This window comes from Papio anubis, chromosome 16, assembly GCF_008728515.1.
Source record: "Papio anubis isolate 15944 chromosome 16, Panubis1.0, whole genome shotgun sequence".
NCBI lineage: Eukaryota > Metazoa > Chordata > Mammalia > Primates > Cercopithecidae > Papio > Papio anubis.
The window spans coordinates 5,869,293-5,882,782 of NC_044991.1; the positions used below are offsets into that span (position 1 = coordinate 5,869,293).

Sequence of the window (13,490 nt, forward strand, 5' to 3'; positions counted from 1 at the left end):
ACAGTCACACACACCTGATGAGCGGCTTGAAGATGTTCCACAGGACCTTGATGAAGCTGGTGGGGTGCACCACGTAGAGGGACTTCAAGTTCTTCTTGTATCTGGGGAGGGAAACGGGAGATGACTTCAGGCTGCCAGGCTCTGAGAAACACCCCACGCCCAATAGCCCAAAAAAAGCTGCCTCCACTGTGAGTCTCAGAATGTTACTTCTCTCAACGGGATCAATTTCAGGGCATCAAACAAAGAATGAAATAAACTCAGCGAAAATCAGGACCCCTCACCCACTGCCCCCGCCAGGCACGCCTGCAGCCCTTTACAGTTCGCAGAGGCACACGTGCAGGTCGGAGCCCTGTTTATAGGCACTCACTCACACCAGGGTGGGGTGGGGGTCTGGAGCACAACCTGGGGGCAATCTGGCAACAGCTCTCAGAATTAAAACCGCACAGAGCCTCTCGGCCAGCACCTCCCCTGCCAGGAGCTCACCCGGACCAGAAGGAGCTCGCCATGTTGGTTATGATGGCAAAAAAACCCGGCAATAACCTAAACGTCAGCCGGCCAGAGGCTGGTTCAATGCAACAGCCGCCCACACAATGGAACACCAGGTGAGCTTCCCTCTCTCCCTCTTCCCAGTCCCAACACTTCCTTCTTGAATATTTCAGCCCAAAACCATCAGGTTGGGCAAGAAAGGTACCTCTAGCGACGGGGAACTCACCACCCCTGGAGACACTCCACTTTTGGGTAGTTTAATGTCTAGAGTGTCCCTCCTTTTTGCTTCTACTGAGCCAAGATCTGTAACGTTAACCCTAACCCCCACCCCTATCCACCCTCCTGGGGAGTGGGAGAGTCACACAGAACAAGTCCGCCTCTTTCATCTGATGACTTGAAGGCCACGGATGTCACGTTCCTCTCTTCCCTGCCTAGTCCCCTTTGGCCAAGGTTAAATGATCGCCGATTGGAAGTCACTGCTTCAAGTCTCCCCACCTGCGTGGCTCCGCTTATCAATGCCCTTCAATGTGGGAGCCCTGACAGCCTCCCCAGGCTGCGGCAAGGCCGGCCTCCTTCCCCGGGCTGGTGCTTTGTCACTGTTCACAAGTCCCTGCTGGCAACACAGATTCCAACTCGCCAGCCAGATTTCATACATCGACCACCGGCACATCTTACCTGGATGTTAAGGAATTCTGCTGCTGTCTCTCAAGCAGGAATGACCCATTCCTGATGTGCGAACCGGCAGCCCCCTCAAGAAAGGGAAGGGAAACCACCTGGGCTGATTTCGGGTTTGTTTCTCTGAGCTGATTTCTGGCAACTGAGAAGTGGGGAAGGCACCTCAAGGAATCTGGGGTGCATCTTCGATTGTCACATGGGGAAGTGCAGAAGGCAAAACCTTCAGCTGCTTTAGCTCAAGACAGGGCTACCGTGCACATCCTGCTGTGTCAGCCTGAGCCTCCTGAAAGGGCTGCTTTAAACACATCACTCACCTCTCCTCAAGCACCTGCCATGGCTCCCTGCTGCCTCTTAAACACAGTCCAGCATCCTCTGTGCCCCTCCCTCCTTTGCTGCCTTCCTCCAAGGCTCCCCACCCTACAGTCCAGCCCCCCACCAACTGCACCAAAGTCCACCCTGCTCTTTCTTGCACTTGGCCATACCTCGTACCAGAAACAAAATCCAGTGATTGCCACTTCGTGACACCCTACCCACCACTCCACAGGCAGCTCAAAGGCTGCCTCCTCCATGCAGCCTTCCTGATTATGCTGGCTGGAACCTTGGTACTTCCTGCCAGTACCACTTCACTCCTCCATCCTCCCATCTAATGCTTATTAAAAGCCTGCCAGCCGGACACACTGGCTCACGCCTGTAATCCCAGCACTTTGGGATGCCCAGGCAGGCGGATCATGAGGTCAGGAATTCGAGACCAGCCTGGCCAACATAGTGAAACCCCATCTCTACTAAAAATACAAAAATTAGCCGGGCATGGTGGCTCACGCTTGTAGTCCCAACTACTTGGGAGGCTGAGGCAGGAGAATCACTTGAACCTGGGAGGCAGAGGTTGTGGTGAGCCGAGATCTCGCCACTGTACTCCAGCCTGGGCAACTGGATGAGACTCTGTCTCAAAAAAAAAAAAAAAAAAAAAGCCGCCTACCATATGCAGACCCTTTCCCACCTGCAAGGGATGCAGAGACAGGTCAGGGGTCACAGCCTAGTGAAGGAGGCAGACCCATTCACAAACCCCTAAGTGTTAGGATTGGTGCCTGCTCAGGGACAGTGAGGCTGCAGGGGAGGGGCTATTGATTCTCCCAGGACAACCCAGGAAGGCTTCCTGGAGGAGGACATGAGCTGGGGCTAGGCCATCTCCAGCTTATACAGGTGCCCACTAAATGACTACAAAATGCAGCAACAATTCTTTGCCTAAGACATGGGACAGGGAACCAAGAAGTCCCTCCAAAGGTCCTATTGATAATGACAGCAGGACCCAAAAGGCAATTGGAGGAAGGACTTCTGGGACAATCAGGTGCTGCCTCCCACTGTCCCACTGACTCAGGTATCTGTGAAGCAGATTTCTGTTACAGTTTTGAAAGGACTTCGAAGAAGGAAAACCCAGAGGAATCTAGGATATCCATATCAACGCCCACCGCCGCAGTCTACAAGCCAGATATACTGCAAAGTTGATTGCTAGGCAGGACGTCCCTCAGGAAAAGTCCGCCGACTCCAGGCCATGGCCGAGTGGTGAGTAGCATGGGGTAGGGGAGGGAGGCGGGGGCCTGGGGTGGGGTCCTGCCCTACCACACCCAAGCTGAGTGACCACAGGTAAGTCACTTGCTCTCTGGGGCCTGTGTGCTCATCTGTAAAATGGAACTGCCCATCCTACCAATAGTAGGCATCGGAATGCCCCTTGCAAGCTATAAAGGGCTGTGCAGGCAGGAAGGGGGGTTAGTGAAGAAACAGTCACGCAGTTGGTTTCTTTGCCCGTAATTCACTGGACCAGGGGTGGGCGAAAGGGCACACAGGACGAACCCGGCCTGCTTCCTGCTTCAGTACAGCCTGCAAGCTAAAAATGGCTTTTTGTGTTTTTAAGTGGTTGAAAAAGAAACAGAAGATTTCATGACACATGAAAATGACATGAAATTCACATTTCAGTGTCCACAGCGTTTCACTGGAACACGGTCCAGCAGAGTTGTTGCAATAGAGTGACTGGCCTGCAAAGCTAAAATACTGACTGACTGGCCCTTTAAGAGCAAGGGTGTCAGCTTGGTGTGGTGGCTCACGCCTGTAATCCCAGTACTTCTGGAGGCTGAGGTGGGAGGATCGCTTGAGCCTGGAGTTCGAGACCAGCCTGGGCCACACAGTGAGATCCCCATCTCTACAAAAAAATACAAAAACTAGCTGGGTGTGGTGGTGCGTACCTGTAGTCCCAGCTACTCAGGTGGCTGAAGCAAGAGGATTGCTAGGGCCCACTGAACTCCAGCCTGGGTGACAGGGCGAAACTGTCTCTCTTTTTATTTTATTTTATTTATTTTTGTATTTTTAGTAGAGATGGGGTTTCACCATGTTGGCCAGCCTGGTCTGGAACTCCTGACCTCAGGTGACCTACCCACCTTGGTTTCCCAAAGTGTTGGGATTACAGGCATGAGCCATGGTGCCTGGCCGAGACCGTCTCTTAAAAAAATAAATAAAAATAAAGGAAAAGAAAGAATCCTCTGCCCGGGATTCCAAAGTCTTAGCCCAGAGGGGAGGTGAACCCCCACTGCCCCAGGTTTGCTCACTCCCTACCCTCCACCCTTCCAGGCCCCTTCCCCACTGCATACTCTGTGAGCACTTGTGGCCACAATGCCTCCTCCTGCCACACCTAGCCCACACCCATGTCCCTGAAGGCTTGCGGGCACGCACTTCCTGTCGAACTCCTTGTATGCGCTCTGGAGCCAGCCCAGGGACGGCTTGTTCCGGCTGTTCAGCCCGTAGTGGAAATAGACGATGGTATAATCGTTCTCGACGTACTGGTCCAGCATGTACTTCAAATACCTGGCATAACACAGAAGATTCAGTTATGAAAATCACCCGGCCGGGCGCGGTGGCTCAAGCCTGTAATCCCAGCACTTTGGGAGGCCGAGACGGGCGGATCACGAGGTCAGGAGATCGAGACCATCCCGGCTAACACGGTGAAACCCCGTCTCTACTAAAAAATATAAAAAACTAGCCAGGCGAGGTGGCAGACGCCTGTAGTCCCAGCTACTCGGGAGGCTGAGGCAGGAGAATGGCGGGAACCCGGGAGGCGGAGCTTGCAGTGAGCCGAGATCCGGCCACCGCACTCCAGCCTGGGTGACAGAGTGAGACTCCATCTCCAAAAAAAAAAAAAAAGAAAAGAAAATCACCTGCTCATTATTGAAATCCAACGTTTCCTACAACGGCAGCTGTGGTCACCCAGTGGGTGCCAGCACTGGGCCACACGGAGACTCTATGCACCGTGGGCCCTGGTCCTCATTTCCCAGATGACCTCTGAGGCTGAGGCGTTAAGTGACTCACCTAAGGTCACACAACTAGTAAGGGGATGTGGTAGGTGAAAATATGGGCCGAGGAAAGAAATCTTTATCAAATCCATGGAACCTGAGAATATGACCTTATCTGGGAAAAAGGTCTTTGCAGGTGCAATTAAATTTAGGACCTTGAGAAGAGGGGCTCATCCTGGACTACCCAGGCGGACCTTCGGTGCAACCACATGCATCCCTCTAAGGCAGACGTGAAGATGAGAAGTCAGAGGGGAGAAGGTCGCGTGAAGACAGAGGCAAAGCAGAGCAGAGCGTGACGTGGCCACCAGCCCTGGAAGGCCCAGGACTGCCGACTGCCTTTATGGGCTGGACAGGCAAGGAAGGGATTCTCCCTCCGCAGGGAGCACGGCCCTGCCCACACCTTGATTGTGAACTTCCGGCCTCCAGAACGGTGAGAGAATACGCTTCTTGTTTTACGCCACCACATTTGTGGTCATGGTTACGGCAGCCCCGGGAAATGTGCAAGGAGGATGAGCTGGGATTCGAACCCAGGAATGCTTGACTGCTCAGCCCTTGCCGTTAACCCCAATACCACAGGCCCTTCCACCTCAGACGCCCTGCTGCTTGCTGCATTTCTAAGGCAAGCAATTCCCTCTTTCCAGGTGAGCTTCTAACATTTTGCTTTTCATTATAAAGTGAGAGTCTTGACACTGCTCTGCGTCTGTCACCTGCCACCCCCTATGGTGTAGGCTCTACCCACTTCCCATGGACCACGTTCCATCCTGCCCTGCTGCACTGAGGAAGCATTGTCTTCATGTCACCTGTGGGAAAGGGCTTGCCCTGCCATCTGCAGGAGGAAGGGCTGCAGAAGGACCTCCTAACCCTCCATCAGCACTCTGCAGGGCCTGACACTGAGCCAGTCAGGCCATGATCCCTCAGCTCAGATTGTCCAGGTTCTCACCTGGAGCACATCTTGTAATTAATCCACCCAGGTGGTCCCGCTCTCTGAGGCTGTGGGCGAGGTGCTCTGCAGACAGATGCCCCCAGAACTGCCTCAGGAGAAGGCCCCAGCTGCCTGTGCCCATCTGCAGATGCTCGGCTGGTCTTGCACTGCCCGGAAGCCTGGAGACCAAGGATGCCAGCTTCTCCTTTGTGCATCTGATTTATAAGCAACGTCAGAGTGCCCTCTGTCAAAAGCCCAAACCACCTGAACTGCAGGCCTTCTACACATTCAGTTCTCTCAATGACCTTAGCAGGCAGGTACTATTATTTCCATTTTATAGACAAGTCAACTGAGGCTCACAGAGGTGAGGCAGTAAGGGGCAGAGCTGGGCTTCAAACCAAGCAGCTTGGCTCCAGCGTCCACACACTCAGCGTCTCTGAGAGCCATGGGCTGCCATCCACGCCTGCTCCCATCCCATTGTCTGCTTTGATGTGGAGAAATCACGCACATCTGACCTCACACCATGCGTGATTTCAGATCACCCGTGGTGGAAGTAACTTCAACACCCATCTTCCAGCGCATTGCCTGTCTTGAACGCCATGTGGGCTAAGCCACTGGGGCACACTTCGCCAAGGTCATCCTTTACTGAGTCACTGTCTCAGAAGACCAGGTCGAGACTTCCACCTGAACACAGAGGGATGGAAGAGTCCCCGAGCCACTGAGAATGTCTCACTCCTCCTCACTTCTCAGGGTAGTCACTTTCGCATTTCGCAAATGACTTTTTCGAGAAAAGGAAACTGAGGCCAGTGTCTCTGCACAGCTCATCTTCCCACTCTGGACGCCTCCTCGTAAAAGCAGGAACCCTTCCTCTGGCCCCAGTGCTGGGCTCCTCCGGGTGCCTTCTGTTCAGTGTGCTAAAATCCTCTGGGTGTCAACGCATCTGCCCACGTGCTCAGCACAGGAAGTCATTAACTAAATTACCAGTTGAGTTTCAAAGACAGACTCGTTTCTTCATCCACTTCAAAAATAGGAGCATGCATCTGGCCACAGAAAAGCCATCCGGTTGAAATGGATAGGGAGGATAATGTACGGAGTGTTTTTTTCATAAAGGCTGCAGAGAAGGCTAAGCCTGATGGCTCTTATCAAGGCCAAGAAGCCCACAGAGCACCTTTAAATGAGTTAGAAAAAGATGCGTTTTCCTCTGGGAAGATGCTTGTCCCACACTGAGTGAAAAGAGTACCAGCTGATGGTAGCTTCTCATCTGGTTAGCCTTGTGCAGTGAACAACCTATACAACTGTTCAAGGAAGCCATGCTTACCACTTCCACCTAATAGTAAAGGAATCTTGAATAAGCACATAAAAGAACACAAGGTACCAATTTGTTGTCGGGGTGCTTTTTGTCCAATGGAGTTGAAATTCACATAATATAAATTAACCATTTTAAAGTGAACAATCCAGTGGCATTTAGTGTATTCACAAAGTTGTGCAATTACCTCTCTATGGTTCTGAAATATTGTTATCAACCCAAAAGAAAACCGAGACCTCTTAAACAGTCCTTCTCCCCATCACTCCTCCAAGCCCTGGCAGCCACCAATTCGCAGTCTTCGAAGGCACTTTTGTCTTTATAAGAACAGCAAATCCTGAGCTCCCTCCTGGCCCAGCAGCAGCCCCGTGGGGAGAGCTGACCCACAGGTCACGGGTCTTTCCGTGCCTAAATGACCTGACAAGGGAATGCGTCCTCTCAAGACGATCCCAGGATACGAACTTTTCCTGAATCTGGCATCCGTCTCTCCCTGTGTGCCTGGTGAACACCAAGAGTAGGCAGCAGGCTGGCATCACCTCCTCACTGGAGTGAGCACCCTCTGGGGAAAGCCAGCCTCACTGTCTGGGGTAACCAGCCCCAGGATCCCAGCTCGCCCCATGCATCCTGCAGGTCTCACCATGCAGCAGCAGCACCGGTGGAAGGTGCTCCTGGCACCTGCTCCCCGAGAGGTCTCTGCCTTTGCCACTGCAGTTTCAGCTGTGGTCGGAAGATTAACAGACCAGATAGGATGCATCTATCGGGGGGACTCTCACGAAGCAACCAGCCCAAAGTCTTCTGGCTGCTTCTACGATCCGATCGTGCCTTTGTTCATCTTGCGTTGGGGGTTCCAGGTCACATCCTACTCCCCGAGTTCCTTGGCTTTAGCAGTTAGATGATGGCATCTGGAAATGGCGGAAGGCACAGCCTTCCCGCCAGGGTCATGTCCTGAGCTGTCCCCAGCAGTGAGGGAGTCCGTGGCAGGCCAGGTGCCGTGCTCCCTGTCCTCACAAGGGCACAATAAATGTTTCCAGGGACACCCAGAGATGAGTCAGGGCTCGGCCTCGGGAATGAAGCTCAACCAGTTCACTGCCAGGGAGCAAATTCCAGGGCCTGAACCTAGCTTCCTCCCGCACAGGACGGAGGCTGCCCTGGGCCTACAGGGAGCTCTCTCACCTGGGCAGAGATTAGCAGAGAGCTGAAGATGCATATTTTACCAACTCTTCCCCAGCAACAACTCTCTCTAGGCCGAGGGAGGTTTCACCAGGGAGGCTCAGTGTGCTCAAAGCAGTCACGGCCAGCGAACCAACAAAGGGACAGATGAAGGTGACAAACGCCGCGGAAACCGCTGAGGGCGAGGTGCTGAGCAATGGGAAACGGCCAGTGCAGAGGAGTGCAGGCAGAGGTAATGAAAGCACAAAGAGAGAAGGAAACAGACAAGGGCGGAGAATGAACCAGACAACAGGTTGGAGAGGATCGACCTAAGTCATGTAAATGCTTAACTGAAGAGGGCCCATGGAGTCAGTAGTTTAGGTGCTTTCACTCTGAACACCTGGTCTGTGCTGAGGCAGCCAGCAGAGTGGAGTAAGGAGGGAGGTGTGTGCAGGGGAGGGGTGTGTGCACCGGGAGGGGTGGTGCATGAGGGAGGGAGGGGTGTGGGCATGGGAGGGGGTGTGTGCGCGGGAGGGGATGTATGTAGGGGAGGGGGTGTGGGCATGTGGGGAGGGGTGCTGATGCGGGGAGGGTGGGTGCGGGGAGGAGGGTGTGTGCGGGAGGGTGTGTGGGGAGGAATGTAAACATAAAGATGGAATAGGAAGGCAAGGAATGCAGGCTGCAGAAGAGATGTAATGCAGGGGAGAGATGTGTGCATGGTGGTTAGGGTGTAGAGGACAGCCAGTGGGGGGTGAAGGCGAGGTGAACATGAGGGGACAAGGGGGATGTGTTTGGGGTGCATGCAGGAGTGCAGGCCAGGAGGGAGGTTTCAGGTCTGGGGTGTCGGCCTTGGTGGCTATGAGGACCCCTGGGCTCATCCCTTCAGAGGGTTCTGCTCAGTGCAGTAAAAGTTTCCTTGACCAAGTCAGTTGGAAACGGCCTGAGACCTCCCCTTCTCAATGCTCCTGATGCTTGTTGGTATGGCAAACCAACAACCACCTGGATTTTCTATGGCCCCCACCCCATACCAGCTGTGGAGCCCATGCGCACCTGGGTAGCGCTGGGTGTATACAAGGTACATGGGGTCCAGGCACCCCTCACTCAGCCCCTTCCATGTCCCACTACCTTGTGTCTCAGAGTCATCTCCTGGCCTCAGTTCTCCCAAACCACAATGTTGATTTCCTCAGTTCACAGGTGGGCCCTGATACAGTGACTATCCAATGCCTCACATACAGTAGGTGCTCAATAGATGCCTGCTGAGCCAATGACAGCAGCAGCAGCAGGCCCTTGTCTTCTGTCCTGGGTTTGAATGGCACCCCCCAAAATTCCACCCAGAACCTCAGAGTGTGACCTAATTCGGAAATAGGGTCTTTGCTGGTGTAATTCGTTCAGATGAGGAGCTATGGGATTAGGGTGGCCCTAGTCCAGTGGCTGGTGTTCTTATGAGATGGGAAGACACAGAGGCAAAAAGGCCACGTAAAGACTGAGGCAAAGAAGGGAATGACACGGCCACCAGTCATCCGGGACCCCCTGGAGCTGGAAGAGGCCAGAAGCTCCCCCGCAGCCTCCAGGGGGAGTGCAGCCCTGCCGCCGCCCTGACCTTGGAGACTGGTGCCCTCCAGAACCAAGGAAGGTCCACTCAGCATTTTAAGCTGCCAAGCATGTGGTCTTTTGTGGCAGCCACAGGAAACTCACACAGCTCCGAAGGTGTTCCCAGAGAGAGGCCCAGAGAGGTTTTAAAGGGACAGTGTGTGGGAGAGGCCTGGCACTTGGCAGCCATGTCATCTGCAAGGTTGGTCTACACCTAGGACCAGGGGACTGTCCCTAACTCCAAAGGGAGGCACCCACAGCTTGGGTGGCTAAAAGGAAACCAAACCTGGCTCCCACTGTGCTAATAAATGGTGCACGAAAGCCCAGGGACCGGGGCTGGCCACAGATGGCCCTCCAGTAGGCTTATGAGCGCAAGAGCTCTGCACACCAACAAGTTCACAAAGGAGGCCCCAGAGCAGGTGACTCACAGGGAGATGGGGTGAAGGGATGGGTACAAGCAACATGGAAAGACAGGGACAGAAAGAGAGGAGCAGGACACTCACTCCAGCAGCCGCTGGTGGTCCAGCTCATGGGAGGGTGGCATCCGGCAGCAGCTGAACGTGACAACGCGTCTTCCAAAGCGGTCGTCCCCTGGAAGAGCAGACACAGGTGAGCCTCTGTGCCACCTTCTCCTAGAAAACCCTCGGGCACTTAGCAAAAAGCAGCCTCCTTGGCCAGCCCAGCCTGAGCTGGGAGGCACAGGCAGCAGCATTCCTCGAAGGTGACACCTGCTGAGTGAGCGTCCACCAACTGTGGCTTTACACACATGGCCCAAGTTCATCTTCACGACCAGCCATACCCTGGAAATAATCCCCCCACTTTATAGATAGAAAACTGAGGCCCAGGCCGGGCGCGGTGGCTCAAGCTTGTAATCCCAGCACTTTGGGAGGCCGAGACGGGCGGATCACGAGGTCAGGAGATCGAGACTATCCTGGCTAACACGGTGAAACCCCGCCTCTACTAAAAAATACAAAAAAACTAGCCGGGCGAGGTGGCGGGCGCCTGTAGTCCCAGCTACTCCGGAGGCTGAGGCAGGAGAATGGCGTAAACCCGGGAGGCAGAGCTTGCAGTGAGCTGAGATCCGGCCACAGCACTCTAGCCTGGGCGACAGAGCCAGACTCCGTCTCAAAAAAAAAGAAAACTGAGGCCCAGCAGGGTTAAGTCATCAGTGCAAAGCCAGCCGGCAGGCTGCACCAAAGACTTAAAATGAGACACACCTGACTTAAAAGGCAGGATGTAGCTATTCTGCCGCCTCCTCCCACCCCCAACCCCAGGACTCTGGGCCATGGTGGAGGCCAGCGTGGCCTGGGGGACAGTGGCTCTTGGGCATGATCTCATGTCGGGGATACAGGAGCCCTCTCAGGAGTACAGATGCTCAGTCCTACCCTCCATCATGGCCTGGGCTACCCTGTGTCTCTTGACACATCTGTGTCCCCAAAATGGACAGCTGCGGGGAAGGGCACCCCCCACACATGGACAGCTGTGGGGAGGGGCGCCCTCCACACATGGACAGCTGCGGGGAGGGGCGCCCTCCACACATGGACAGCTGCGGGGAGGGGTGCCCTCCACACATGGACAGCTGCGGGGAGGGGTACCCCCCCCACATGGACAGCTTTGGGGAGGGGTGCCCCCGACACATGGACAGCTGCGGGGAGGGGTACCCCTTGAGACCTGGGACTGGGTCTGCTTATCTCTGTCCTCAAAATCCAAGCTCAAGGCCAGGCGCTTAGTGAGATAAAAAGACAGCACAGGCCGGGTGCAGTGGCTCATGTCTATAATCCCAGTATTTTGGGAAGCCGAAGCAGGCAGATCATTTGAGGTCAGGAGTGTGAGACCAGCCTGGTTATCATAGTGAAAGCCCATCTATACTAAAAACACAAAAAAATTAGCCAGGCATGGTGGCACATGTCTGCATTCACAGCTACCTGGGAGGCTGAGGCAGGAGAATGGCTTGAATATGGAAGGCAGAGGTTGCACTGAGCCGAGATCGCGTCATTGCACTCTAGCCTGGATGACAGAGCAAGACTTTGTCTCAAAGAAAAGATAGAACAGACTCCTAAAGGAGAGGGCCCTGCAGACCATCCTCCGTGCCTGCAGACACAGCTGCCCCTCCCCTCCCAGCCCCGACCCCGCCTTGCCCCACCCCACAAATGGCCAGAGGAGGTTAGAGACCTCATGGTTCAGACCTTCCTCCTCTCTCTGCCCAGGTCCCTGAAAAAGAGGACCCCCTGCGTGCAGGACACCCTCGGGAAGGCCCTGACAGTGACTCAAGTGTAGTCTGATGTCACCCCCCACCCCCCGGATTCCCCGCACTTTCTCATTCCAGGGCCACAGCTCAGGCACACGGAGAACGGATGGGCTGCCCCACTTCCCAGCGCCCACAGCTTCTTCATTACAATTAAACACACAAGGACACAGGTAAGAACAGCCTGTGGCACAACACACGCCAAGGGTGAAAATGTGGCAAAGGGGTGCAGGCAGTGGGGAGGGAGTCCAAACCCACACCGGGCTGTCGTCAGGAGTGGGGAACATGGAGATCCCTCCACTCTGGTCCACGAGGCCCCCACTGGCCGCCTCTCTGCCCCTGAGGACCTGGCCCAGCAGCCTTCCTTCAATTCTTCAAGGGCATCCTCCTGCCCGAGCTTCCACCTGGAATGCTCTGCCGCCTCCTTCCCGACTCTACACCGCTTCCCACTAAACCCCACCTCTGCAGGAAAACTGTTGCCCCCATCCACAATGCCCTCGGGCCGGTCTGTGGACATGCTGTTGCATATGGGAGCAGCTCCTCTGGCCATGAGCACAGAGACAGGGGCTCCAACCCCAGTGGTGCGGGCCCAGGAGGGGTAATGTACAGGGAGAGGCCACACACAGCCTTGGTGGCTTTGAGGGCCCCTGGGGTTGTCCCTTCACAGGGCTCTGAACGCAGTAAACGGTTCGTTGGCCAAGGTTCCAGGTCCGGCACAGGTGCTGGGGGCTGTGCAAAGGGGCCCAGGCCCTGGCTTCTATGAGGGTGCCCATCTTCTAGGAGACCTTGGGGCACCGAGGGTGGGGGCTGGGGATGGGAAGCCTGGAGCAGGCTGCAGCCCCTCCTCCCAGCACTTTCTGCTCCCTCTTCCTTTCCTCACACAGGAGTGGGAGGACCCAAATCTGCACCTTCCAGGACAAGAGCATTTGCATTTTTAAAAGTCCAGTTCCTCAGTGGCACCCGCCACATTTCAGGTGTCCAGCAGTCACGCGCAGTGGGGGCTGCCCTGGACAAGGCAGGGATGGAGTGTGTCCAGCATACAGAACATTCCACTGGGCGGCGCTGACCTCGAGGGTGCAGACTAGGGTGTAGACCTCAGGGAAGGGGCTATGGGACCGCTCAGTCCGCCTCTAACCCTGTGTAGTAGGGGAAGTGTCCCAGCCCAGCCCAAAAGAACACACAAGTCCCCCTGGACCCTCAGAATGTGACGCTGGAAACAGGGTCACCGCAGATCTAATTAGCTAAGCATCAAGATAAGATTATCCTGGATTTAGGGTAGGCTTCAAATCTAATGACTGGCAGGGCACAGTAGTTCACACCTGCAATCCCAGCACTTTGGGGGCCAAGGTGGGAGGATCACTTGAGCCCAGGAGTTCGAGACCAGCCTGGGCAACATAATGAGACCTTCCTTGTCTCTGAAAAAAATTTTTTTGGCCAGGTGCGGTGGCTCCCTTTTGTAATTCCAGCACTTTGGGAGGCTGAGGTGGGCAGATCACCCTAGGTCAGGAGTTCAAGACCTGCCTGGCTAATATGGTGAAACCCCCTCTCTACTAAATATAAAAAATTAGCTGGGCGTGGTGGTGCACACCGGTAGTCCCAGCTACTCAGGAAGCTGAGGCAGGAGAACCTCTTGAACTCGGGAGGCAGAGGTTGCAGTGACCGAGATTGCACCAATGCACTCTAGCCTGGGCAACACAGTGAGACTTCGTCTCAAAAAAAAAAAAACAAAAAACAAAAACAAAAAAAACAAAAAACTTATTGGCCGGGTGCGGTCGCTCACAC

The 13,490-nt window shown here is 54.7% G+C and overlaps 1 protein-coding gene across 5 annotated transcripts in view; it reads right to left on the reverse strand.

Annotated features, from left to right (window-relative positions):
- ARHGAP8 (Rho GTPase activating protein 8) overlaps positions 1 to 13,490 on the reverse strand; it is a 94,210-nt gene that overhangs the window by 41,658 nt on the left and 39,062 nt on the right. For all 5 annotated transcript variants that reach the window (XM_009217479.3, XM_021921662.2, XM_021921661.2 and 2 more), the window contains 3 exons: positions 9,967 to 10,054; positions 3,883 to 4,014; positions 15 to 101 (listed from right to left, as the gene is read on the reverse strand). In XM_009217479.3, coding sequence (XP_009215743.2) covers positions 15 to 101; positions 3,883 to 4,014; positions 9,967 to 10,054 — 307 coding nt within the window. The remainder of the gene's footprint in view (positions 1 to 14; positions 102 to 3,882; positions 4,015 to 9,966; positions 10,055 to 13,490) is intronic.